The 27,518-nt window shown below is 41.3% G+C and overlaps 2 protein-coding genes across 4 annotated transcripts; one reads left to right on the top strand and one right to left on the bottom strand.

Moving 5' to 3' along the window:
- Positions 1 to 619: 619 nt before the first annotated feature.
- On the bottom strand, positions 620 to 19,605 carry USP44 (ubiquitin specific peptidase 44). 3 transcript variants are annotated; one of them, XM_077178740.1, is made up of 6 exons: positions 19,511 to 19,605; positions 12,599 to 14,107; positions 3,963 to 4,161; positions 3,389 to 3,497; positions 2,402 to 2,607; positions 620 to 2,014 (listed from the first exon to the last, which is right to left on the bottom strand). In XM_077178740.1, exons 2-6 carry the CDS (start codon positions 14,024 to 14,026, stop codon positions 1,815 to 1,817), a joined length of 2,142 nt encoding a protein of 713 aa, XP_077034855.1. In that variant the 5' UTR covers positions 14,027 to 14,107; positions 19,511 to 19,605; the 3' UTR covers positions 620 to 1,814. The 3 variants fall into 3 exon arrangements, with proteins under 3 accessions (XP_077034855.1, XP_054487363.1, XP_077034854.1); XM_054631388.2 differs by lacking the exon at positions 19,511 to 19,605 and adding an exon at positions 19,265 to 19,345; XM_077178739.1 differs by lacking the exon at positions 19,511 to 19,605 and adding an exon at positions 19,184 to 19,314.
- LOC143694065 (uncharacterized) lies at positions 18,812 to 27,518 on the top strand. The gene is made up of 2 exons (XM_077178022.1): positions 18,812 to 19,746; positions 27,267 to 27,518. The coding sequence occupies exons 1-2, from the start codon at positions 18,812 to 18,814 to the stop codon at positions 27,277 to 27,279; spliced, it is 948 nt and encodes a 315-aa protein (XP_077034137.1). The 3' UTR covers positions 27,280 to 27,518.

Genomic DNA, 27,518 nt, shown 5'->3' with positions numbered 1-27,518 from the left:
GATTGAGACCAATTAACTCTCACACCCAAGTTGCTCTCTACATGTCCAAAGACAGATTCTTAATGCCCGAGTCTCTGAAGATCTCTAAGGATCTCCTAAGAGATGTACTTGGAGGAAGAAAAAAAGTAACAGAAGCCTAAAAGGCAAATTTTCTTAACTACCTGTAAGTAGAAAGTGGAGTTGAAATTACATGCATTTCCTCACCAGCCAGGACAGCAGAGGAAAGTATTTGAAAGACTGAACAGCCATAACAAGTACATTTGTCAGATCACTCCAGCACGTGGCTTTTGGCTAAAGAAAAGAAAGAAGCAAAAAAAAAACCAATAACAAAACCACAAAAAACCCAACCAACCAAAAAATTCCCCAAACCAACACATGAACTGTTTTGCATACTTAATTAAGATGAGCACAAGACCAAGAAGTTTGAGATCTGAGGCTGCTATGTGCTTGCTATAATATGGCATCTTTCAGAAACAGAAATGATAGCAAAATCAGCTGTTAAATCAGTGACACGTGGCCAAAACAGTTGTATAGTTAACGCTTTAACTCCTGCTACACCAAATCTAAAATTATTTTTAAAAATGTAATGATAATGTAGGAATTGATTCCAGTACACACCTGCTTTTCTGTCCATATCAAGGCATTTTATTGAGGTATAAACTTTGCAGAAGATGAGGTAACAATTTGCATAGGACTTACTTACACAAAATAACTTCACAATTAAAATTTAATTGGCATTAACTACTGCATGTGGAGGACTGATAATTCCTGCTTGTTAAATTCTCCTCACTGCACAGTTCTGTTAATGCTAGTGGTAGGACCATGTAGTATAAGGTACAGCAGTTGTGGGTAATGAAACCAGACTGAGAATGCTTTCATGCCAACACTGCAGCTGCTTTTCATCAGCTGTTTGTTCAGGGATGACTGAGACAGACAATGCTTGCTGCAGCTTGAAGTAAGCTGGCCCAATTCAAGAAAAGGGATGCTAATGTTCTTGTAGCAGTGACGGTGGGGTGAGTAAGTGTGGTTTTATTGTAGGGGGGGTTACTGAGGTTTTTACTTGTTTGTTTAAGAAAACTTTTTAAACTTTTGGAATAAAAAAGCCCCTGGTAGTTAAATTACTTTGAATTTGGCACTTGAGTTTTAAAATGTCAGGTTTGTTAAGGCTAAAACATGCAAGTCTTGATAAAGATACATTCTTGTGTTATTAAACACTCCTCTTACATACTTCATATTCTATTTCCTCAAGCTCAGATTTTAAGAAATTCTATCAGTGTATCTTTAGTATAGCCATTCAAGCTTGCAAAATAATTTCACAGAAAGTTGTCTACAAAACATTCAGTTACCATCTGACATGTTTTAACATTCCTTGCTGGTGAATGTCAATATTCTAAGACCTAGTAGCAATTCCTCCAAGACAGTAAGAATCACGGTATCATTAGAACTATACTATAAAATGTACACAAGCCTATACAGAAAATTAACCAGACAAATACCAGTTGCCCATTGAAGTAAATTTTCTAAACCAATTCAAAAATATTATCAAAATACAAAAACCAGCTTAAAAAAATAGCCTGAGGTAAAAGTTAAATGCACATAGCAATCTCTTCTTATAAAAATAGCTGTATTGAAATTCTAGGTACTTTGAAAGTTACTTATTGTCAATAAAAACTTTTGCTAACCATTGTAAAGAGTACTTCAACTAATACAAAACTATATAAACATTGAAAAAGTACAATACTGTACTTCCTTTTAAAAATACATAGTTATGACCATTTAAACCTTTACCATACACACAGTTAACTGGCTTTGGATTAGCTGCTACTGTTGTCCATGGAAGAGCCAGCTAATTCTGTGTGCTGCTGACTTTCAGCTGTGCTGGGACAAGGGACTCTACCATGTCCATTTGCCTGAGTAAGTCGTTGGCTGTAAAACAAAATGTAGGCTTGAGCCTTGCATACTTCTTCCATAGTGCACATGTTGAGTTTTGAATCATTGCAGTGTACCCAAAATCCTGCAATAAGGAAATATACCAGAAAAAAAAAGTCATCAGGACACTGATTTTAAGTAATTGCACCATATTTAATAATTAATTAGTGTTTGATCCTATTAATGAGTTGTGTACAAATAGTAAACTGTTTCAGTTGATCCGGTTTATTTACCTCAATGTTTTAAAAACCCAGCTCAGCTTCCTCAGATTTACAAGAGAGTTTATAGCTAGAACACATTTAACAAGGCAATACAAAAACTGAACTGTTGCTCTGCAGAGCTGCAGTTCTTCTTTCAGGCAGATCAGCTACAATTGATTCCCTTTTAATTTGAGAAAAGACTCTCTTTGTATCAGTTTAGAATTAGGAAGACCCCTTTCTCCCTCAGTGCTCATGTCCCAGCTGGTTCCTACCTCCTTCAGAATTGTAGCAGTAGGCAGTGTAGTGCCCTGAGCCGAATCCTTTCCCGTGATGCATTACCACAGCGGACAAGTCGTAGATGAAGCAGTCAGGCAGGAGAGACTTGAGGGATTCCCTGCAGCAATAAGGCTCCATGTTTAGCATTTGCTCAAAACTAACATGTACACCAATCTTCTCACGGTGATTGCGTCCTGACCACCTGGGAAGTTAAAATAATGAAAACTTATGGGTTTTTTAAGGAAAGAGCACAGCATTCTGAATTATGTTTGAACATAACACAATATTTTCACTATTACTCTGTGCACAAAATAAATGCTAGGGTTTTCTAAGCTTCCTCTTTCACTTCTTTATTTCAAGGCCTTTTAAGTGTGTCTAAGGTACCTACTGTTCTCATCTTCTGAAACATCTATCTTAAGATCTGTGCAGTGGTGAGTATGAAGTATTTCCCACCTGTTATACCTCTTTGGTATTTCTCATTTATTCTATCTCATTTTCAGTTTCCTTTGTACGAGGAACAGACAGTACTGATGTTGTGCTATGAGTTCACAGAGATGCAGTGTCCACTTCCCTTCTTTGAGGCCAAATATATTTATGTATTTGGATACAGGATTGTTATCTGAGACTTCCACTGAATACAGCATTAGTGATTATGAGCATCCTACTCTACCATAAGATTAATTTTTACCAATAGAGTTAAGAGCAAGGTTGGTAGGTATTGACAGAAAACAAGGATAAAATAATTTTGGTACTAAAGTAGCAAGTACTGAAATCCAAAAAGTTAAAAGTTAAAGCTTAAATTTATAATACATCTTACTGATATATTGTTTCAAGTGAACAAGGAAAAGAAGTTTCTAGTAACTATTTCTCACCATACTAGTAAAGGGAAACGAAACTGATGCTGAAAAACATTGATCCTAAGCAATGGTAGAGCAAGACTGAATCTGTCAGTTTGCAACACTTTTTGTTGTGGTACTACTTACCTAAACCGTTTAAGGTGTAATCTGAGAACCTGAGGTAGTCGACACACCATAAGCTGCTTCTGAGCTTCTGTGAGTATAACTGGTTTAGAAGAAAACTTCCTTCGTTTTGCTGAGGTCAAACACACAGTTACACAATACAAATCTTGGTAACAGCCTTACATTTCAGTCTAAATTTACCCACAGAATTTGTGTGGACCTAAATATTTATGGTACGTGCCTCCTTAAAAAGGATATGCTCTGAGAGCTGATTTGCAATGATTATTTTATGATGCAAGTAAAAAATACTTGTGGTCACTTACATTAGTCACCTTAATTTAAAAAGGTGATGGCTTCTTCAGCTGGGAGTACCCCATTAGTGTGTCATGAGACTGTATCTAAATGAAGCATCACACTTCAAAACATCTTTTGAACAATTTAATCTTCTAGGGGGCAAGTAACAGCTGTCAAGTGACCACAGCAGGACATAAGACAAAGGTCTTTGTTTGCATTATACTTTTAAGACTCCTATACTTGCACTGTCAGTTTATATTTTACACAGAGAATGTATGCATGACTACATACTGCCTTTACTCACTGTTGCACTGATCACATGCATATATCTTTCCTTCCAAAGCTTCAGTTTCTGTAAACTTGGCCAGCATTTCTGTCAGCAGACATGGATACTGAGACGACATCTCCTTGCCATTGCAGTGATACCTCTCAGGAAACTCCAGGGACAGGTCCCAGAAACGTTCTATAGTATTTGATTTATTGTCACAGGCAAGGCATGTAACCTGTAAAAAAGATATTTCACCAGTTCTTTACACTCAAAAATGCACTTTGCTAAACATGTACCATTACATAGCTCTAAAAAGAGATTATTTTTCCTAGAGATAACCAAGGGTAACCAAAGACAAGACAAAGTCATTTAACAACAGAGATGATACACCTAATTTCTTTTCTCTGAAGCAGCATGTCCAAAACTGGTATCACAAACAAGTAAGTGTTCTTATGTTTTACTGAGAAACAAAAACAGTGTCAAAATGTTCTGTCTGGGACTGTCCAAAAGAAAACAGCTGGTGAAGTCTCAGGAGTCTTTTCTCAAAAAGGAAAATTTACATGAGAAATTATAATGTAGGTTAATTTAAAAATGAATCAAAATAAATCAAAACCACACACACACACGCAAAAGAGAAAAAAAAAAAAGGAACAGCTGGGGATTTTAAAGTCATATCCTTCTTACTTTGTAAGTCTTCCAGGGAAGTCTGGATTAGGAAGCACACTTCTTCAAAGAAAAATTAACAGGTAAAAATAATTTATTTCTTCTTTCAGTAAGTGGATCCATCGTCACACTAGGGAATGGACAAGCAGTAAGACAACATAAATAAAATGTAACGAAGTGAAGTGAGTCAACCTGGAAAATGCAGATACTACAGGCAGGAGACAATTAATTTATTATAACATTCAATTCTTAGGAGAATAAGTTAAAAGCAGTAGCTCTTCTAAGCTGGAAAGACAACATATTAGGTATTGCATGCTTCCTATTTAGGAAATTACCACAAGTTGTTCAGAACAACTGAGACAAAGACATAGTAATAAAGGAATGAAAATTCATGTGACATCCAAAGATTGTTATTTCACAGGGACCCTTTTATACTGCTGCTGCTCTACACAAATTTGGTGTAGTTCCCTTCAGTTTGGTTAGTAAGCCTACACAAGTGTGAAAGTACACTCACTTTTGTTCAGATGCTCCTTTGTTTTCCTCTGAAGGTTTGCTGTTAGGTAATTATTTACCCTGCTTTGGTATTTCATGATGATTTATATAAGGCCCTATCTGTCACCTCATGGTGTCTTCCTCCTAGGTGTGTGTTCTTGTAACTGCACTCAGTAGCTGCAGCAGCTCATACTCCATCTCTGCATTAGCCACCGAGTGCACATGTGGATTTGTGTCCCAGCATGAACATTCAGCAGTGCAGTTAGGAAAGCTGTTAACTGCTTGAAGTTCTAAGATGAAAATGCCACTGCCTTGTTCTTAGAAAACAAAACTTCAAAACTTACATGGCAGAAAAGAGGAGATTCTTCTATTTTAATTTACACTGTCAGGAGTGTCTTTTGCAAGTGCTAACATCTGGCAACATTTCAAAGCCACAAATTATTAGTAATTCAGAGCTGAAATCTAGACATGGGAGACAAAATGGTATGTTTGGCCACAGTTCAATCACACTCCAGCTTAATCCCAGAATGACCAATAAATTTCTGCTGTACAAATGGGTAATTTTGCTGGGCCAAAAGTTTATTTGATTGATGAGTTATGTAAGAATTTGTTGCGCATGAATGCACACTTAAGATTAAGGAGCTCAGGATGTAGAACACATGCGACTCCAACACAGATAATTTTAACACATTTTGAGGTTTTAAATTTAGTGTATTACATGATAATCTAGGTTAAGATCTTCTTTCCCAACTAGCTAATGAGTACTATCCCAGAGAAAAAGACATGAATAATAGACCCAGCTTCCAGTTTTTCCCAGTCAAAAAACCTGAAGAACACAAACAGATGCAATAAATCTGCTTCTCATCTCATCATGCACCTGTGAGCAAAGCTGATTTGTGGGGACAAAACCCTGTACTGATACACAGCTGCACTTATTTCCTCCAATCCAAGCCAGTCCTCGCTGCAGCAGAGTTAAACTCGGGGATTCCTGCAGCTGCCAACAGCACGGTAACCCGACACACCCGGGCAAGAGCACCCAGCCCCATCAGCCCCTGTGCGCTCCCTGCTCCTGGATGTGGTGGGAAAGGACAGCCAGGCACGGCCGCAACAAGGGTGGAAGTTTCTTTCTTAGCCAGGCCTGGGCTTACCAAGTGGCTTACTCAAAAAGCAGGAGGATTCCCAGCCTTCTGTGGAATTCATCTGCACTGGCCTGTCCACTGGCATTGGCTTGGTGACATTCCCATCACTCTTCTTTCTGTCCTAAAAGGGACTCCTTTATCTCAAGCTCCATTATCATTCACACAGTGCAACCCAGATTTTCTTTCTCCATGAGAGGGGCAGAAATTGTAAAAACTGTTCAAAAGTTGGTTGAGATTTTATAGAACACAAAACAAACCCCAAACATGAACTCAAAGGGCAAAAACTTTATGCATATATCCAGTGTAACTTTGTATAGTATAAGTATGCACAACAGTAATAGGGAAGTGAGTCTACTCTAGCAATCTGGTTAGTGATGTCTATCTTTATGATTATACTTTATAAATTCAGAGTTTGATTCCACCTTCCCTTTGTAATTCAGAATTGCTATTACAAGAAGCTTTAATGCTGTCATTTATACCAAAGCAAATGAAAAGTTCACACTAGAGCAAAGTAAATTACAGATTTTAACCAGTCTGAAATCTCTACCTTATGTTCTGCCCTGACCACCCTCTCATGCCTTGAAACACGGGTACTAAACACAATTGTTTGGTTAAAGCTTAGTATTCAATCATGGGCCAAAGGCCAGACTGAAAAGAGCTGGATCAAATTGCTTGATTCAAGCTAAGCACGGAGACTACTCAGACAAGCATCATTGTGGCCACAATAACGTGACAGACAGCCACTGCCCTGGATGGCATTCAGTGTAAATGCAGCCAAAGAAAATAGTTAACATATTGCTGCAGTAAAAGCCAACTTCATCATCAACTGTTTTTCCTATGTTCCCTGCACTTGCGTGGAAGAAACAAAACTCTTAACCACCTCTGCCCCAACTCTTTTTTTTCCTTTGTTGTTTTTAAGAAGAGTAAAATAGCCAGTCCCATTTTTGTGCTTTCACTAGATGAGACACATATATAATGATTAGTACTCAATTTTTGCACAGGGAAGTAATTTAAGTTGAAGGGGATCTCTGGAATACAGCTAAAATGCATAATTCATATGACAGTCAGCATAAAAAAAGCCCAACTGAACTTTGTAGTGATAAGCATACAGTATCCTCAAAATGATCTTTATCTATTTAGCAGAATAACATAAAGCATAACCACAGGTAACTGCAGTCTGTGATTCAATGGCCTCTTTTAGATTAATTTAAAATGTTACTTTCATCTAGTTGGAAAACAACTTGACAAACACTTTGTAAGTCAGGCTAAACATAAAAGCACAAAGACTAACACCAAAATATAGAAATCAGTATACATGATATCAACTGGTTTAAGAGCAAAGTGTCCCATTTACCTGCCTGAAGTTCTGTTCTTTCTAACAGTCTATTCAGTGGGAGACTTCATACCCAGCAGTACACGGATCACCCTCAGCATTCTCCCCCAAACTCCAACTCACAGCATACTACCCAAAACAGAAGGCTTTCAAACAACTCAAAAATCACATTTCCCCTTTTCTCAGACAATCTGTCCTGAAATATGCTTTAAGAATAGTTTACATACTACACTGGTTAGAACCTCCTTCACTCCTCGAGACCTGGTATATTCATTTCTCTGATCACTGCACACTGTTCTTCTGCTGTGCTGAGCAGGAGCAGCAAGAAGCATTTTGCTCAGATTCCATCTTAAAAATGATCAGGAAGTAATCAAACTGCTAAGGAAGTTTTAAGCATGCCCAGAGGTATCAGAAGCTAGTTCCTACCAGGCACTGCTATAAAAAATACTGGAGGCAATTTTTCTGAACTCTGAGAAGTCTGCAGAAGACACAAAGCAGGAGGAGTGGCTGGTACGGCTGGCTGGGGCACTGCCACCCACTAGGAATGGGACAGGGCCAGGAAATAGGACCTTATGCAGCTCTGCAAAAGGAAACACCACGTCCTGCTCCTGGGCATGAATCACCCAGGCACCAGTACAGGCTGGGTGGGTGTGGTGGTGTTTGCAGGGTCCCAGGAAGAGATGAGAATGTTGACTCTGTCTTTCAGAAGGCTTGATTTATTATTTTATATTATATTAAAATGATACTAAAAGAATAGAAGAAAGGATTTCATCAGAAGGCTAGCTAAGAACAGAAAAAGAATGATAACAAAGGCTTGTGACTGACCAAGACAGTCTGGACAGCTGGACTGTGATTGGCCATTAATTAGAAACAACTACATGAGACCAACCAATGATGCACCTGTTGCATTCCACAGCAGCAGATAATCATTGTTTACATTTCTCTCAGCTTCTCAGGAGAAAAAGTCCTAAGGAAAGGATTTTTCATAAAACATGTGACAGGTGGGAAGAGAGGATCTGGAGGACAAACTGTCCAGGAGCCAGAGATGTGCCCTTATGGCAAAGGAGGCCAACAGCCTCTGGAGCTGCATTCTGCAGAGCATCACCAGCAGGTCCAGGCAGGTGATCCCTGCCCTCTCCTCAGCTCCCACACAGTGGAAGTGCTGGGCTCAGTGCTCAGAAGAAAGGGAGACATGGATATGCTGGACTGAGTTCACCAAAGGGCCAGGAAGATGATGAAAGGCCTTGGACATATCTGACATATAAGGACATACTCAGAGAGCTGGGACTGTTCAGCCCAGAGAAGGAAGTTCAAGGTGGATTTCATCCTTGTCCAAGAATTTCTGCTCATATGATTTCTGAGTACATGTGGCACACAATAAAATCTGTTATTTCAATTTCTGGATTTTTAGAAACATACCTGTCCCCTTCCTTGCTTAATATGGACAAAGTTGAAATAAAGGTACTTTAAAAATTGTTGCATACTGTGCTATTTAGTTGGTACCATTTAAAAAAACACAAGCCAAGAAGCTCTTGAGACAACAGCCAACATATTTGAGCTCTTGAAGTGTACTTTAGAGATCTGTGAGCCAGCGTGGATCAGTTTACCACTGCCACATGAGTTCAGAGCACAGCAGTTTCTCCTTTCCCACTGAAGGACTGAGGACAGGAGACAGTAAGTACCTTCCACAAGAGTATAAGCACTGAGGGGTTGCAAAGAACTAGGGTTTTAACAGACATATTGAGATCTCCTCAGAATCCCAGTGGGTTTGAGAGGTATGAGCCACTTTCTCCATCACTGCAGGAAGACTAGCACATGAAGACAGAGCAGAGGGGAAGGGGTTTGCACCTACAATGCAGATCTTTACTTCTCTTAGACATACCAGTTATTGCAGTTTCACACTACTGCAAAGTAAAAGGCTGAAATCCTAAAACAGGTATTAGAATAAACATAAAATAAAAAAACAGAGGCAATTTGCTCATACTATTCCTGGAGTTACCCATTGCCTAGTCTAGTATTCCATAAAATAGTAAAACATTTCAAGCAGCAGATGAAGGAAACTTACTTTAAATCAGCTGAGAAAATAGCAAAACATAAACAACTACTTCATATATGACATCACCCAAAACTTTTTCTAGTTATCAAAAGCACAAGATCTAGTTCTCTAGTAAACTATCTATCTAGTTATGAAAAAAGCACAAGATTCTCAAACACTTAATTCTCTGCTTCCTTAATCCTAGATCCTAAATTCAGTTAGTGCTGAACCAGGCAGCACTTCAATAGCAACAGACTGATGGCAAGCTCAGGATTATGACTTCCCTTCAAGTTAAATTAGAACTAGAAGAAGGGGGGAAAAGTTGAGCTGCACATGTGAAAGTAATGTGAAACCTAAGTAAACACACAGCTTATCAGCACCGTAAGGGATCCTATGTGTACTTTATCAAGAGTAGCTCATAGTATTCCTGAGGTTTGAAGGTCAGGAAGATTGACTTCATGGCACTTGAGTATCTCACAGAATCAAGTATCTTGAAATTATATTCTCTGTACAAAGAGTAAGTATGGTAACATTTCAGGGGCTCTAAAATGGAAGGCAACTGCACACAGAAACACACTCCCCAATTCCCCTTTCTCAATAAAGTAAGATATAACTTAATACACTAGAATAAAATCCTGTCTTATTTTTAATAAGGGCAGCTTGGAACAGCTCCAATTATCTTCTAGAGAGAAGCTGTAATACTGTCACAGTATTACTATATTTATTTTTATTACTATGTTTATCACAGTTTTACTTTATCTTGTAGGTAGATAAAGTTAAGCCTGTAAGGACTAAACATACATTCATTGCTTTTAAGAGCAAACACTGTCCAAGATGCAATGACACAGCAAGAAGTTTGGGTTTTTTTCCAGCCCTGCATGGGTGTTTTCTTGCCTTTCCTGTTAACTTCATTAAAGCAGTTCTGACAAACGCCTAGTGAAATCATGATGTAGGAATCTTACTGAGGAAAGGAAAATAATTGCCTAACAGAGTTTTTAGAGTTCATCTTTCCGTGTGCAAACACCAGGGACTAAATCATTAAGATGACCTGAATATATTTTACAAGGAAGGAATTTAAATCTTCAGGGCTTCCCTTTTCCTTATATTTATCATGTTCAAAACCACAGGTGAAGACAAAACTAAAAAAAAAAAAAAAGGAGTGGCTAAAGACAAAGGGAACACTGGGAGGGGTAAAGTGTTGGAACAGTCTGTGGGAACTGCCTAATGAGCCAGGGAGAAATTACTAGATAACAGCCTCAATACTCTTTTCCTGCTCCCCTCACTTCAGTGAGGCAATCTTGACTTGATCAAGGCTGTATTCTGCACACAGACATGGAGCAGCTGCAATAAGAGCTGTATGTAGTCACACAAGTCAGAGGATACCTCAAAACTGCCTAATTCCCTTTCTGGTTTACTCAATACTGAGGAAGTGAGGATTTTTCCTTTGTTTTGTAATGGTTTTGTTTTAGTTTACTCATTAGAGAATTCTCACTACTCCTCTCCTGGTCTCAGGAAGGTGGGAGGGTTTCTAGTCACAAACCTCTCCATATAAAGCTAAAAATATGTGAAAGTAGTTATTACTGAAATGATGCTGTGTCTTTAGAGCCTTGAAAACTCTTACTAAACCATGAATCCTGTAAGGCGGTTTGCAACGCAAGCAAACCTTGTCACTATTCCTAAAAAAATAACCTTATTTTGCTGGCAAAACTGCTATTTTGGAGAGGAATGGAATTTTCAAACCAAAAACTCTTTAATGACATAATGTACTAAACACTTCTAGTTGTGCAACACTGATACAAGATATCTAGTGCCCAAGGAAAGGAAGCATGCCACAGAGGTGCTGGTACTCTGGGCCAGGCAGAAGGTGGCTGGTGATACAGTTTTATTGAAAGATCTAACAGCTTCCAGTAGCTTCACCAAACCCAAAATGACTGAGGCCTGACTTATGCTGCAAACAACCCTGTTACACTCCTATGAAGTTTACAGGGATCGTAGCAGTAAGCAGTCCTACTTTAGTCAAAAAGCATTTGGATTTCTAGTTTTACATAATAAAACATTAAACCATCAATCAACTAGTCAGAATACCAGGAACAGACATTTCTGTGTTAAGCCTTTTTTTTACACACAATATTCATCAAATGCTTCCACACTCCCTCAGTTAACATGTTCATGTATACTACAGATCCATTCCAGGAGCCAAGAACTTCCCAACTTCTGTTCCTGCTGCAATGTGGTTAGTTTTTAGATTAATTTAACAGAAACAAGCATTTGTTTGTTCAGTCAGAATTCAGACACTTACACACACTGTTGGGATATGCATAATAGCAGTGGACACACTGAAATACTTAACAAGGAGCTGAGAAGCAGGGAAAAAAAAAAGAAGTCATGCAGAAAGGAGAACCACCATTGCCTCCACCCCACAAATTTGGTTCCTGTGTTGACAGAGCCTTCTGTATCTTTGTGTTGCAATAGAAAAGAAGTATTAGTATTTCTGTACATAAAATCTTGACATGCAATTACTCACTGGTAATCAAGCTCAAATTCAAGCTGTTTAGTGAAATAATATCCTGTTTGACATCCCTTACCTAATCAGTTTCTACTTACACTAGATTAACCTTCCTTAACACCTTTTATCTAGTAGTGCTATAGTGATAAGCCAGATACTTGAAATTGTAAATTCTTCATTCCTTCAGATGAGTTGGTGCTTAACAGCAAATACAAGTATTTCTCAGTAGGTGGAAAGGTGTGTTTTAAAATAACAAATGTAAGACTTTTATGATTAACAGGTGTATTGGGTTTGAATGGCCTAGGTTTTGGTAGTGGAGGGCTACAGAGTGGCATTTATTCAAACCGTGTAATATTTCTTCTGAAACTGTAATATATCCTCACCATCCCCCCTCAACAGTTATAAATGTATAAACCTTTGAAGTATGTCCATACCTGACTGACTAGAGTAAATCCAGAACTATAAATCATTAAACACCTTTAAAAAAGTAATCATAAAACATACCTGACTTAACAACTGTCCATGAAAAATGTTGTTAACCACATTCAAAACCTGCTTTATAAGTTTTCTTTGAGAAGCAGGGATGAGAGCTGGGTATCTGGTCCCTGTAGTCTCCAGCTCCTGCTGTACTTTATCCAAAAGTTCACAGAGAAATTCCTGAGCATCTTGTTGTGCATACCCTCTGAAGGCTGGAATTAGTCTCCACACAGAATGAAGCATGGCAAAAGGAGACACCAGTGCCCATTTGCCAGACCACATAACCTGGAATAGAGTATGCAACTCATGACAGAGGGAAATATGTTTTGAACTGGGCTCCCTGGGCTGAATAAGTTCCATACTTTTTGATGCTCCTCCACTTAATCCAGAGGATAAACTAGGCCGCCTCACAGAATACGATCCCTTTACTTTTTCTTGGTTTTCATTCATGTGTAATGTCGAGGCAGCTATTGACAGGTGTTTGGATGAAGATCTTGTTTTACCATTGGTTGCTGTTGCCAGCAGTTCCTGAGTTTGGTTGAGATCAAGCTTTAAAAAGCATTCTCGAAAAATAAGTAAGTGACTTAATACCTGCAGGACAGAATTCATATAGCATGTGTTTCCCAGGTTTCTCAGTCCTGTGACTCCAGGAGTCACGGTAGGCCTTCGTTTAATTGGAGAGTCACTTATTTTTTTCAATCTCAGTTCTTCTGAGGTATATGTTTCTTTCAACTCTGCCAAAAACTCCATGTGCTGTGATGTTTTTTGAGGGCAGGGTTCTGGTTTTGAGGACATTCTAATCTGATTTTGTAAACGACTGCTCTTTCTTGGAGGCATCTTTTCCATCTCTGCTTTCAACTCACGCTTTCGTTCTTGTCTCCTCTTCCTAGCTTCGTCCTTTTTTAGCTCTGCTTCTTCTTGACGTCTCTCTTCTTCCAAAATCCTCTTTCCAGTAGGTGTCAACTCAAGCCACGATCTGAACACTTTGCCGAGGACGGCACGCCGTCGGTGCCAGAGAGCCGTGAACATCCTGTCTTCATTCCGAAGCGTGGCTTGGGCACCGCCGTGTGCAAGGTAGGAATCATCGCTGGTACCCATAGAACGCAAAGTCCTCCCACTTCGAGTAGTGCACTCATAGTTTTGACTCTTGATTGCACTTAGCGTACTCCGCAAGAGCTTTAAGTCTCCGGTTGCGTTGTCATTGAGAACGTAATCGTCGCAGAGATAGCAGAACACGTACAGCTCGTTCACCTCCAACGCCACGGGGTGGCTGCTCTCCTGAAAGTGCTTTAGTGCATGCTCTTCGATGTACCTGCCACACGCCACGTGCGAGCAGCTGAGGCACGCCCACACCGACTCCGTGGTATTGCAGTCCATGCAATGCCATTTCTGAGGATTGAGAATGGAGTGATCTTGGGCCAGGCGCAGACGTCCTACGTGCTTACACTTATCCATCGTTAAAACTGAAACTGCAGAAATATGCTGGCAAAACACATCATCCAAACTATTTTCTGCCTGTGAGATTTCAATCTGCAACTAAAAAAAAAAAAAAAAGTTATAGTTCATAAATACCCAACTGTATCCCTTTTACAAGAGTCAGTGTACCACTTTCATATTAAGATGAAGATCACTCTCATCATCCAGCTGAGTCCCACCAAACACGTGAAAGAAATCAGTCACGTGGAGCCACACACATACTCAACACCTTCAAGAGCAGTTCCACTTTCACACTAAATTGCCTGCATACCACTGTTTATATTCCAAGGGCTTTGTGGCTCAGGACTGAAGCATACTAGCTACACTTTAGGCCTGGTTTGGTTTTTCTTATTAAGGGTCACTGATTTTGTTAAAAGATGCTGTTACAGAGTTCCCATTCAAGAGTGGGAGAGGCTGTTCAGAGAAGCTGCGGATGCTCCCATCCCTAGAACTGTTCAGAGCCAGGTGGGATTGGACTTTAAACAACTGGATCTAATTGGAGGCGTCCCTCCACACAGCAGGGAATAGGGCTACCGGATCCTTATGGTCCCTTGCAACTCAAACCATTGTGAGATTCCAAAATTCTCCTATTAATTCTACCCCATAGCATACAGGTGCAGAAGTGCAAAGTTCACTTAAATTTATTATGTTTACACAGTGCCAACAGTACAGACAAGTGAGGCTTTATACAACTCAAACCCTTAATTAATCCATACCTTTAATTAAATCACTGATCCTCTGTGCCCATTATACTATTTCTATAATAAAGTATCTTAAATTTTAACACATCATCCTAACACCTCTGAAAGAGCAACTTAGCAAAGCAGAACTTGATTTCTTTAGATAGAAATACCAGGAGGTATCTACATCAGTTACCACAAACTTTATAAAAACTTTCTAATTCAGCTCTTCAAAAGTTCATTTAAAAATCTGACTAGCACTGGCTTATACCTTTTATTAAGTTTGTATGGTTGCATTTATTTGTTCAAAGCTGCTGTTTTTGCTTCTTCCTATTAAGTGTATTTACCCAAAACAGACAGTCTCTGATTAGCAAAAAGTTAAACAGACAGTGATTCATTCTTGTTTTTACCACTTTGACTATCTTGAACATCTAGAGAAAAATGATAACAGTGCTATGACGCATCAGGAAATGATTACATTTGATCTGGGGCATTTGTGCCCACCATATACATCCCTGACCAGAAGGGCCAAAGAGCACACAGCACCAGTACCACTATGCACAGTGCTTGCCAAATGAAACAATTTATTCACCTGAGGAGTTCAAGGCTTTGTCAAATATTCAGTCTACCCCAAGTGAGATGAGTTTGCCATTACAAATACATGCTCTGGACCCAGCTTAGACTGTACAGTATAAAGGTCCAGGATTCTATGCTTTACAGGTGAATAAACCATACTACAAAAACACTGAGTGACTTACACAACTCTGGATGGAACCAAAAAACTTTATTCCCGCTATTAGCCTTAAATATGCTAGTATTTATCAATTTCGACAGTTCTGAAAAACTAATAGGCTTCTCAATATAGAACAGATGTTTAGTGTAAAATAAGCATTAGCTAGAGGGAATCCTAATGTACAACAACATGACACCACTAAGGATGGGAAACAAGTAAAAGGTTGCAGATGGCTAGAAAAGAAGCTCTAATTTTCATCTGGTACTTTGATAAAAACTGTCATTAAAAGATTCAACCAAAAATGGCTTTGTTTGATCAATTGGCCCATGGCTAGTGCCTTTTAAAATGTTACAATACAGATACCAACATAAGAGCTGTAATAAGTCTCTAAGCACATAATCAGCACCCAGCATTGCATGTGCTGTATAGAATTTATTCTGTAATGAAGAAAAGCTTGAACCAGCTGTAGAGAAACTAAAAAACTGTACTTTTAATCTCTACTATTAATCTCTCTGACATTCTGGCTAAGAGTTGTTTCCAGTCCATACTGACTGCACCAAAGAATTTCAGGCACCACAACCTCTGGGGAGCCATCCAGCAGCTCCCCAAGATCAAGTACCAGCCACAGCATACTAGGGGAAGTTGAGATCTCCTGTGTGCTATGGTCAGCAGATCACAAAAGTAAGGGCATGCTTAACTCTTTCATCTTGTTGCACCCGTAACATTCATTCCTTCTAAAGGGCAATCTTATCTGCAGGCTGCTAATTAGATTCTTTTACAAATAATTGTGCACAGTAAGTTTGCTTTTTATATTGTCTTTATAAATAAGATCATCAGCATTATCTCATGTCTTCTAGTCTGACAACCTCTTTTCCACAGCAAAGGGGAAATTTTGTAACACTGTAAAATTCAGGATAGTAATACGTATGTAAAGTGTGCTGCAATAATTAAATATGGTACAGAGAATTTTAAGGGACTTCTCTTTCTGGTTTTGGACTAACATATATAGATTCTATTGCATAACATATTAGTAACAGTCCTTTCCAGCAGACCAGAAAAGAACACTAAACCCTGCCTTCCCACAGGGCTGTCACACACAGCAATGCTGTCAGTCACAGCAATCTGAGGGGCCAACTCTTTCTGGGTTTGGTAAAGTCACTGTGTAAACCCTGTGCCTTATTTTTCCTTCCTTTTAATACTACATGAGCAGATTATTTTTTTCACACTTTTAAAAACATTCAAGACTAAAACTGCTTACATGCCTCAGTGTAAGCAGATATTGGACTGAGGACAAAAACAGTCCACTGATTCCTGGACAGCCACACTGTGTAAATCAGGACTGCACATTCAAGCTCCTCATGCAAAAGCAGCACAATTCTACGAAAGAGCAAGATCAGCACCTCGAAGGGAAAAACCTAAAGCCCCAGCTCCCCTACCAGCAAGCAAGCCAGCATGACATTTTCCCACCTACGTCGATGTGTGGAGAAAAGAGACAGGGTGGAAGGGGGAGGGGGAGGAAACATCTTAGCATGGGAGAAGTCTTTCTTTGGAAAAAAGTGAGGAAATCAAAATGCAGTTTGGTCAAAAAGGCAGCAATATCTGAAAACACTGCAAAAAAGCTTAGAGTACAAAAGTGAGACAAGAAAACTTCAGATGAATGTCAAGCAGCACACTGACAGAGTGAATGATTGAAGTACTGAGACTGCATCAACCCACAACATTTAAAAACTGTACCTTAGAACCAAAACTTGGCAAAAGATCTCAGGGTAAAAAACAGGAGTGAAGTGACAATGATGGAAGAAACAGGAAAAATACTGCACACTCATTCCCACACCTGAAAACTGCAGCTGGAATAAAATAGTACAATCTAATGCTCTGATGTTAAAATTCCCTAAAGGAAGTTATTCAGCCCTAGTTTCTGCATTCTTCTCTCCTGAGGTTCAGTTCTGTGCACACACACAAAGAAACTTTGAATTAGTTGACCAGCACTTCAGAGATCAAGCCCCCCTCTGAGTTCTTACCACAGACCTGAGCTGAAGCAGTAAGCAAAATAACAACTACTAGCATATAGAATAGTACTATTGAAAGCACTAAGTTGTCTGGAAACAGAGAGATACACAGAAGTTTTTTCTTGCACCAAAGTTTCACAAGCTAGAAACAAAGATATATAGAAAAGGATTTTTTTATTGTACCATATTTCAGCCTTACTGACACATTAATTCCTTTTGTTCCATTCAAAGGCTGGCAAAATGTACATTTTTAGGTAATTAATGAGCTGAAAAAGCACTTGATGCCAAAACCAACTTAGAAGTCATGAAAATTGATGGTTTTCTTCCATTTCTTCTCCATAAAAAAAAAATCAAGATTTTAACAATTTAAGTGTGATTTTCACAGCTAAATTCATAAATATAACTATAAACGAAAGGCTGAATTTTACCCTTAGTCACTACTTGTGTAATTAATTGCCTGACACATAAATGAGAAGTCTCCAACACTAGACTAGAAATGCAGTACACAGAGTTTTACAATTATATACACACTCGTGTGTGTGCTCTTGTGCCCCATTTATATTCTGGCTTTTAAATCAGATGACTGTTTACCAACTGATTCCCATCAGGTTCAGAGTACCTGCTGAATATCTGAAAACGCAGGAATCATGGGTACTTAAACAACTCAAAAGTTTTAGATAACAAATTCAGTAACTAGAAGGCAGATGTACTGCTTTACTGCTTTTTTAAACGAGTTTTCTTTAAGAAAACAACTCAATAAAACACTTATGTGCATAACTTCCAGCTGCAGTACAGTCCTGCAGGCGTAACAATTTAGACTTGAAATCAAAGCAGCACTTCAAAAAGAAATTTTGTGAATTATTTCCGATTTCTAACAGAACAGCCCTTGACAAGAAGCCCCCCGGTCTCCCTTCCTTGGAGCTGTGCCATTGAACTTTTTTTGCTCTATTTTTTTTCTTTTACAGCTAAAGAATGTACAACCAGTGTGCTGCCTAGAAGTGGCCATTTAGCCCAGGACACCAGAGACAGCGGTACAGCTTTACATTGGATGTCTACTGCTGCAAATAACCGCGCGTTTCCTGCAGTGCAGACTTGACGATAAACAAACGACACAGATTGAAGCACTTTCACACAGGCACCAAAAACACTGATTAAAACACACAGGCACTTCTTACTGATCTGAAGTTACACTTGACAGTTGAGCTCGTTTAGAAAAACGAGCATCTCTGACAGCTCTGACAGCTCCAGCTCTGACAGCCCTGCAAGTACAGACACCCCGGCAAAGCTGGCCAGGGCTCGGTGCCGCGGGGCCGGTTCCGCAGAAGGTCCGGCGCTCCGCGACATGGCGCGACTTCGCCTCGGCCACCACAGGCGGGAGCCCAGAGCAGCGGGCCCTGCTCACCGCCGCCCTCCGCTCCTCCCGCGCTCTCCCTCACCTCGACGCCCTCCCGGCCCCTCAGGGACGCGTACGACAGCGGGCCCCGTGCCGGGGTTCCCCGCCACACAGCGAGCGCGGCGGGCAGACCGCAGCACCCCTGCTGCCCGGCGGGGGTGGCCGGTCCCAGGGTCCCGCTCCCCCGTGCCTGGCTCGCCCCCGCGACAACGAGCACCTCCTCCTCAGATGTCCCTCCGCAAACAGCGCGCCGCCGCTACCGTCCCTCCCCAAGGAAAAGGCGCCGGTGTTTCCCGCCCCGCGCTCCCCTCCGCCGGGCACCTGCTCCCCGCAGGCCGGCCCCGGGCAGGCTGGCAGCGCTGCCGCGCCGCTGCCGCTCCCGCCCGCCGGTCCCGCACGCACCCTTCACCCGCCGCCATCTTGGGCGCCCCGAGCCGCCGCCGCCGCCTCGGAGCGGCCCCTCCACGACGTCAGTGCCGCGCGGGGCCGCCCCCGCCCGCCCCACGCCCCCGCCCGGACGGGGAGCGCGGCGGGCGGCGGGGGCCCGCGAGGAAACGCGCGGCGGGGGAGTGCCGCGAACGTCTCCGCACTCGCCCACCACCCGCACCCCCGCGGCTGCCCCGGGCCCTACCGCCGCCCCGCACCCACCTGCCCATCGCCATGTGCCGGCGGCGCGTCTGTCACCAGATTTGTAGTGGCAACCGAAGTCCTTCCCACGTCTCCTCCCACCTCCCCCGGCCTCCCCCGCCCGCCGGGCCGAGCGGGCCGGTCCCGCGGGGCCGGACGCGGGCAGCCCGGTGGGAAACGCCGTTGGTCAGTTCCCGAGGTGCCGAGGAGCTGCCGCTGTCCCGGGCCGTGGCCGCGGGGCACCTGTTCGCCCCGAGGTAGGTCCGTACCCAGCGGGGAAGAAGCGGGCTCTTAGGCCCCCCAGGAGTGGGTGTCCAGATTTGCTTCCTACATTTTCACCCGTGATTTGTCATCGGTGGCTTCATCCTTGTCCGAGCACAGCACAGCGGGAGCTCCGTGGGCTGAGCACTGCCCTGCGCCCCAGGCCTTGCCCGGTGGCTCCTCGGCTCGCAGGTGCCACCAGGAGCCATCTCTGGCCTGGGCGCTGCCTGTACGTGACAGCCACACACCGTACCGGAGATCTCAGCCCATAAAACTCCTTCATATCATATCTCTGTGCGTGTTGTTTGTGGAAACTTCTGCAAGGCAGCTCACGTGATGAAAAAACACAGTCTCTTATCAGGTCCTTGTTACCCATGTATTGAGTACTTTTTCAGTCTCAGGTTTCATTACAGGAACTTAAATTGGCAAAGGCTTGTGTACTCACATCCTGCAGATGTCCTGGTTTTTAAATTTGACGCTTCTTTACACTGATACTTTTAGAACTAAAGTTTCTGAAGTGTAGCCAACTGTTTTTAGCTGCTTTCCAATTCTGCTGGCGCTGAACTGATTTACACTTGTGCATGCCTTCTGCTCTGCCCTGTGTACAGGCAGGCTGTGTTTGGGGCAAGAGGAATCTGGTGAAAAACACCCCCTGACTGGGCAGCATCATTTTCTGCATCCATGCTGAAGCAGGCTGGCTTGTGGTTTATGTAAACCTGCTCAGAAAGTCAGTGCGCGGTGCTTCTGGCCATTGCCAAACGTAGTTTGGATCCGTTATGCATTAGCATGTTTTCATGACAGCATCAAAATCTCGCACATCTGTTTCTGTTTCTAGTTGTGTCATCAGAGAAAATGTGTTTCAGTTTAAATGTTTAAATCTATAGGCCCTGGTTGCCTCAATTCTGCTCCAGCAGTGCATTCCCATTCTTTCTGTTTCTGATGAGGCTGCTGAGATGGTATTAGCAGGATGTGGCCATTTGTCTGTAGGGTCACTTTATCATGGTGCTTTCAGAAGCTCATAAAAAATGTATACAGATAAAGCCACCAGGCTTCAAATCTCTTTCAAACTTCTAACTTTAAAGCTAAAAATACTATTGCCTAATCAAAATATTTATTGGAATTGTTCATGCTTAGTAATTCCACACATTTGCATATCCCTATTAGGTGTTTTAAGATAACTTTAACAATTTTTAAATAACTATTTTTTCAAGTTCCTATCTTCATCTTTAACACCAGCAGTCTCTTCTTGAGTCATGGTTGGCAAACTAACCCTTCCATGCTTTTTCTTGCCGACTCACTTGTCAGAATCTCAATCCAGCTGTGCGTGCACGCCTGTGCATTGGTTAAGTGGATGTTGGCTCTGCTGTCCAGACCAGACTGGCCATCCCTACTGCGACCTCTTCAGCTGCCTTTGCAGGCTGCTGTCACCAGGGCTCCTCAGCTCCGGGAGCCTCTAGAGGGGGAGTCCGAGTTCCTGATGCCTCCACACACCTTGGAGGCATGGAGGTCTTGTCCATGTTTTCCGGGTGAATGAATTATAGGTGAGGCTCAGGATATTACCATGCAGGGCACTGAGAAAGAATCCCAAATCCTGCTTTTCCTAAGCATCCTGAGGAGACTTTGATCTGGGCTGCTCGCAGGAAGGCTGAGGCCAGCAATGCAAATGAAAATGGTGGCTCTCAGCTATGCACATACTTACCCCCACTCTCAGCTCACTCAGACACAGCCTGAGGCCTTGTCACCAGCTCTCTTTATATCCTAAATGGCCACTTTAAGCAGCTATTCCCAAAGTGATTATGACCCTCAAGAAATATTTTTTATTTATGACAATTTTAAATGTTGTAGTCTTACCACCTCTCTAACACCCCTTTCTCTTTCATCAAATAGTGCCTGTACATCCAAAGCCTGTTCCAGTGATAACACAGATTTGCCATGTCTCTGCTGCTTCTGCAAGTATCTGATTTAACACAGAATAAAGTTAGTATTTTTTTTTTCATGTTTGTGTGTGGCTTCCCTGTGTTAATGGACAACATTTCAGCTGATATTCATTAAGCACGTTTGATATCCTTACTGTTTAAGGCAGACTTCAATCTTTGTTCCTGCCACATTGGCTAATCCATTGTAAAACATTGATTTGGAGCTGGGATTTGGCTTTGGCATAACAAATAAATCACTGAATTGCCATGTGCTGCTCTTAGCATATCTGCTCTGCTTCCTGTGTGCCTTTAGTGACATCCCGCTTAAAATTTTTCACCTTCCTTTAACCTTTCTCTGAGTCATGTATTTATTCTTCTAAGTAACATCCACCTTAAAAACATTCAAGGCTGATCAGAGAATTCCTGAGCCTTAGGGACATTACTTAGGCTCAAGTAATTTCCACCATCCAGACATTACAGCTAGAATGTTGTGATTTATTGAGACAGACTGAAATTGATTTCCCAAATGTAGTTTAATTTAAAATTCATTGGGCATTTATAAAAATGGATGACAGATACAGAATATATTGTCAAGAGGCAAGAAAATGTAATAAATTCCTATAAGCAGTAAGTAACCTCCTATGATGTGTGAAAACATTCTCTGGAGGGGAAAACCACCTCTAACTGAAACACCACCTCTGACTTAATGTCAAAATGTTCCAGTATAGCAAATAGTTTTAATGTGTTTTTAAATGGTTGCTAGAATTATATACAACTATTGCATTAATACAACTGAAAAAATATTTATTTAGTGCATTTGATAGAAAGAAGCATCATAAGCTATTATTCCAAGTGGGGCATCTAAACTTTTGCTAATGTATAAAATGTCAAATTTTTGGCGAATACAAATGTAATTATAAAATAGTAATAGCTTTTGATACTCAACAACTAAGTGGTAGGCTAACCAAGTCTCCTGGGTCTATCTGAAAAGAGAGTTGATATATACCAGGTGACTCTTTCTCCACTGGGTTTGGGTCTGGTTTTAGGGTTTGAATACTCAAAACTGGTGAAAAAGGAAAGAGATAAAATCTTATGTAAGCTAAAGAAAGAAAAGCAAGCTTTAAACAAACATGGAGTCATCTTTTGCTCTTGCTGGTGTGAGCGCTTTGACTCGTTGGCAGCTCCCCAGTTAGGAGTGGTGCCCATGGATGTCCCTGTGCTTGCAGGGTACGATGCTGTCCTGGCAGCCACAGTGCTCGATGTGAGGTCACTGCTCTGGTTCCACTCTGCCTGCACCCACACTGCTTGCAACAGGAACTGTCTTGAGGTCAAGCTGCTCCTGTATGAAATTTCTCCTCCTGTAGAGCCAGCCGGCTTCCCTGAAGCTCAAGGCAATCTTGGTGATTGGGAAATCTCTTCTGTTGCTTTTACAACAGTACAGTCATGTCCTGTGTAGATGTTGGCAGATGGGCCTGACTGCATGGAGTTAATTGCATGTCTGAGGCACAGAAAACAGGTGACAATAGAGAAACTATAATAAATCACAAATTTACATATGTTAATATGAGCAGCTTAATGCTTGCTAGTTCAGCCTTTGATGAAAACTTTTTTTTTTCCAAAACAGTGGGAGCATTTTAAAACAGCACAAAAGGAGGTAAATTTTGGAAAACATATCTCAAAGCTCAAAACAGATATGCACCAGTATTTGCCTCTTTGGGGAACATTTGCATGCTTACCTTCATGTAACATCTGCAGTGGGAGTTTGTTGTATTGCCGTGTTTATTGATACAAAAAAACCCCTTCAGTTTATCTATAAACAGATTCAGGGCTCAAAGAGAAATTCTGTGTGTAATCCTGAAAATAACAGGATTTTCTCCAGCATCTGTGAAGCTTTTGTGCTGGAGTTCAGATGAAGACTCCTGCATGTTGATGTCTACATATGAGCTAAGTGTTTTAATTCCCAGTAGGGCTAGGGGAGGCAGGTGGGAGAACTTGTGAGGTACTTCTGCAGTGTGAGATGTTCAACCAGGGCTGGGCCACCTGGGATGTGACCTGCAGGCCTGTAATGCCCTTCTGGAGCGGCAGCTGGAGACAGCAGGGGCTAACCTGTGACTTCTCAAATTTTACTGGTGCTGAACTGAGCACTGCAGCTCTACTTAGGCTGACCCTAAGCAGGGAGCTGATGGCTGGTTCAATGGATCTCTAGAATGCAATCTCCTTTGAATCCACTCACAAAGAGCTCATTTAATTCTGTGAACATCAAGTGCCACTTGAGAGGCTGTGGGATGTCCTTCCTGGTCTGTGAGTATCATTCTGGAAACACATCAGTTCCCATATGCCCTGTGCCATATCTGCTGGCTCTGGGCAGGTGTCTCAGAACTTAGGGGTTCTCACACTGCTTTAGGTGCCATCTTGTAGGCAACTGAATAAAGTTTTCGATCTCCACTGCCTGTAGCAGGAATGCAGACATGCTTAGTTGCTTAAATATAGGCTCTATAGATGCCTCTGGGCACCAAAGGCATTCTTGGAGGCTGACTGGCATGAGGGAGAGTCTGAGAAGAATGAAAACTTCCTGGAGCTGCCTGTGGGCCTGGGCACCTCTCCCCAACCCAGATGCCTCAGGGGTGGCAGGTGCCTTACCTGTCCTTAGGCAATTGAGCCCTGCACTAGCCTGTGTAGGCATACTTGTGTTTGGGTGTGTGCTGATGTACTGGATCCCACCCCTACTCATTTCATCAAACTTCAACTGGGTCTAAACACAGATGTATTTTGCAAAGATGCATTTTTCAAAAATGGGGTGAAAGTTTGTGGTGATTCCTGAGTTTTCAAATAATCTTCAGAATTAATAGCAAAACAAAAGTTGTAAGATGTACATATGACATTACAAATCATTAGAAAATTTTCCAAGACTTTTTATACTTTCCTTCATAAGTATAAAGAAAACAGAAAATACTAACTTTAATACTGATTTGAGTGAAAAGTGTCGTTTCCAAGGTTAATGCCATACTTATTCAATCCTTCTTCTCCCATTTGATTTCCCTTTACTTCTTCACATTGGCTTTGCCTGACAAATGCAGTCAAACCTATCTCCATGGGTAAAATGGTTAAACAGTATAAAAGTATTTGGACCCAGGGCTTTGAAGGCCTATTCACAACGTTAAGTACAAGAAGATACTTAATGACTTTTTATGATAAAGGTTTTTTTTGCTTAGTATCTCTCATTTTCAAAGAGCTTGAAATAGAAATGAACATTTAACAAACAGTTGTTTAGGCATGTGCTGTTGATTTTAATTGAAAGGTCTGGGACTCTAAGGTTCCTTTTCGTTATTAACTATTTGGCTTGTTCTCCTTGTGGTGCTGGTGAGCTTCTGAGTCCCAACTCTAACACAAGTATTATTACTAAAAGTAATCAGACAGGTTCTGTTTCTGCCAATCTTTCATAGAAAACAGTTTAAAATGCACTGGAATTGTCAAGAGGTAGAATTTAATGGAACAGAATTATATAAATCAAATCTTCCCACTACTTCTTGTAAAAACAAGTGCACAGGGTGAAACATTTTTAATTTTCAGACTCAGGAGTTATCCCTTCTGACTATAAATCCAAAACATACTGGTGAACACACCTTTGTCAATATTTTCTTCACCTGCTCCACTGAGTCCTGCTCTAGGAGCATAGCACATGATGGATACCTCATTTAGTTATACATAGATTTGAACTGACTTTGAGTCTAGACAGCAGAAGATTTCTTAGTGATGATGGGTTAACAAAGGAATGTCGCTCCAATTAATTCTTGATTCAAGGACAATGTTGCACTCCTATCAATAAGAAGGAAAGATACATGCTCTCCTCTGCAGAAACCTTCATATTGTGGATTTGGCTGACCCATGAGAGAGTGCTCAGAATCTCTTGCGTTTTCGCTTTCCCTGAATCCTATATTCTTCTGCCTTTGCTCCCCATGAGCCTGGAGAGTCATCGTCCCACGTCCTTCCCAGAATACAAAGCACCCTCAGTGCATGACCCCTCTCCTTGGCCAAATGCTGAGTCCTTTTCTTCTACTCTAAGAGCTTGTTCTGCATGACAGTGCTTCTGTCTTTAACGCGTCTTTTGTGTAGCAGGTTCTGCCCTAAGATTTGCTATGGATCTCCCATCGAGGTCAATGGATGTGGGAAGTATGTCTGCATAGCTCAAGCCTGCTTTACTGTAATTGCAAAGAAAGGCGAAGTGCTCAGATGTGATAAATGTGACATTCTTCGCTCTGGATGCTGGCTATGCAGCCACTGTAGCTCACTGGCTACTCAGAGAGACTGAGGGCATAGCTTGTTTTCCCCCCCAGCCCTTCTACCCTCATCCTCCATTGGAGCATCCGTACAGTCTCACAGAGGGTGACTCTCACAGATGTCTTTATTCCGCCCTCCTCATCACCAGGGAACAGGTCAAAACAGATGCAGTGATGGGTTTGGACTTAAATGGTTTCAGGCCGGACAGTTTGCTTCAACCAACCTGGAGATTCAGCTTAGCTTATTTCAGCGGCGAACGCGTATGTCCAAGGACTTTGGTGAGAGCTGTGTCTGCAAATAGACCTGAACCTGCAAATATTCAAACTGGCAAAAGGAGCTGGACTTGTATTTGGCCCATAACACAGCTTGTTAGGGGCCAAACACAGCCATTCAATTAAAGAAGCAGAAGAAGGACATGCCTGTCCATTTGGTTTGCTGCTACACACTTTTTTTGGGTTAGTCTTGTAGCTGCGGTGTTGATGGTGTGTTATTCCCCTTGATTTTATCTGGTGTCCATCTCCACTGAGGTTGGACTGTACCCTTTAATACGTTTTAAAAACTTTATTGAGCTTATTAAAGAAGCTTCTTGTTACTAAGTGTCTCAGACTTTGCTCAGTATCTTAATTGAGAGACAGCTCTTTGCAATACCTCTGCAACTGGAAAAAAAAATACCTGTAAAAAAATTGGATTTGGGGGAATTCTTGCTGCCACTGCACCACATGGTACAATGCCACTATTTCTGCCTTCAGATGTAAATGCCTGTGCAAATGCTGCTTTTCAATTAAACTGTAGTACAATTCGTTGAAGTTTAGCCAAAGAAAGCCTGTGAATTGAAACACTTAAACGATACATTAGGATTTAGTTACAGACTTTGCATTTGCTTTCTCAACCAAATGTAAAACAATTGTTTAGTGGCCCATAGGAGAGAAGATTTTACTTGGGTTTTGTTTGAGCGTCAGTGTTAACGATCAGTGCTCAAGCGTTTTAGATTTCAATCTTAAATTAGCAATTTAAAGACAACAAAGAATGATTTTCATGCTTGTCAGTTCTGATTAATGTAACGTTAACCCCTAGAGAACAGTATATTGCTCCAGTACTTTATTTCAACTTGCGAGAGACCAGTCCTGCGAAACAATGAAAGATTGTTTTGGGCTTTTAATTATTTTTTTTTTTTTAAACTTGAAATGTAAAGATAACACTATTGCTGTTATCACGTTTTTTATTATCGGTCTTATGGTTGTTATCTTCTCAGATATGTGACAACGAGAGATTTCCTAAATCACACCTCTACCAAGTTAATACCCTTCCATTGCTTCCTACAGATCCCGGCGCTGATTTTGCTGCTGTCGTGTGGATCCCGCGTAGCTCCCAGCTTGCTACCTGCTGATCTGAGCTTTCGAGGGCAAAAACTTCTAGCAGCATGCAGAGGAAATTTATATGTCTCTCCCCTGCTGACCAAATTACAGAGAGGAAGCAAAACCAGAATGTGAAAGTAGCACATAAAATAAGGGTAGTTTTGCTGTAAAAGCACTTGCTTTTTGATAACTACCTGTAAACCCAAAATTTGTCATTTT

Source organism: Agelaius phoeniceus, chromosome 5 (genome assembly GCF_051311805.1).
Source record: "Agelaius phoeniceus isolate bAgePho1 chromosome 5, bAgePho1.hap1, whole genome shotgun sequence".
NCBI lineage: Eukaryota > Metazoa > Chordata > Aves > Passeriformes > Icteridae > Agelaius > Agelaius phoeniceus.
Note: the sequence above shows the minus strand (reverse complement) of the source record. Positions and strands in the feature narration are given on the sequence as shown.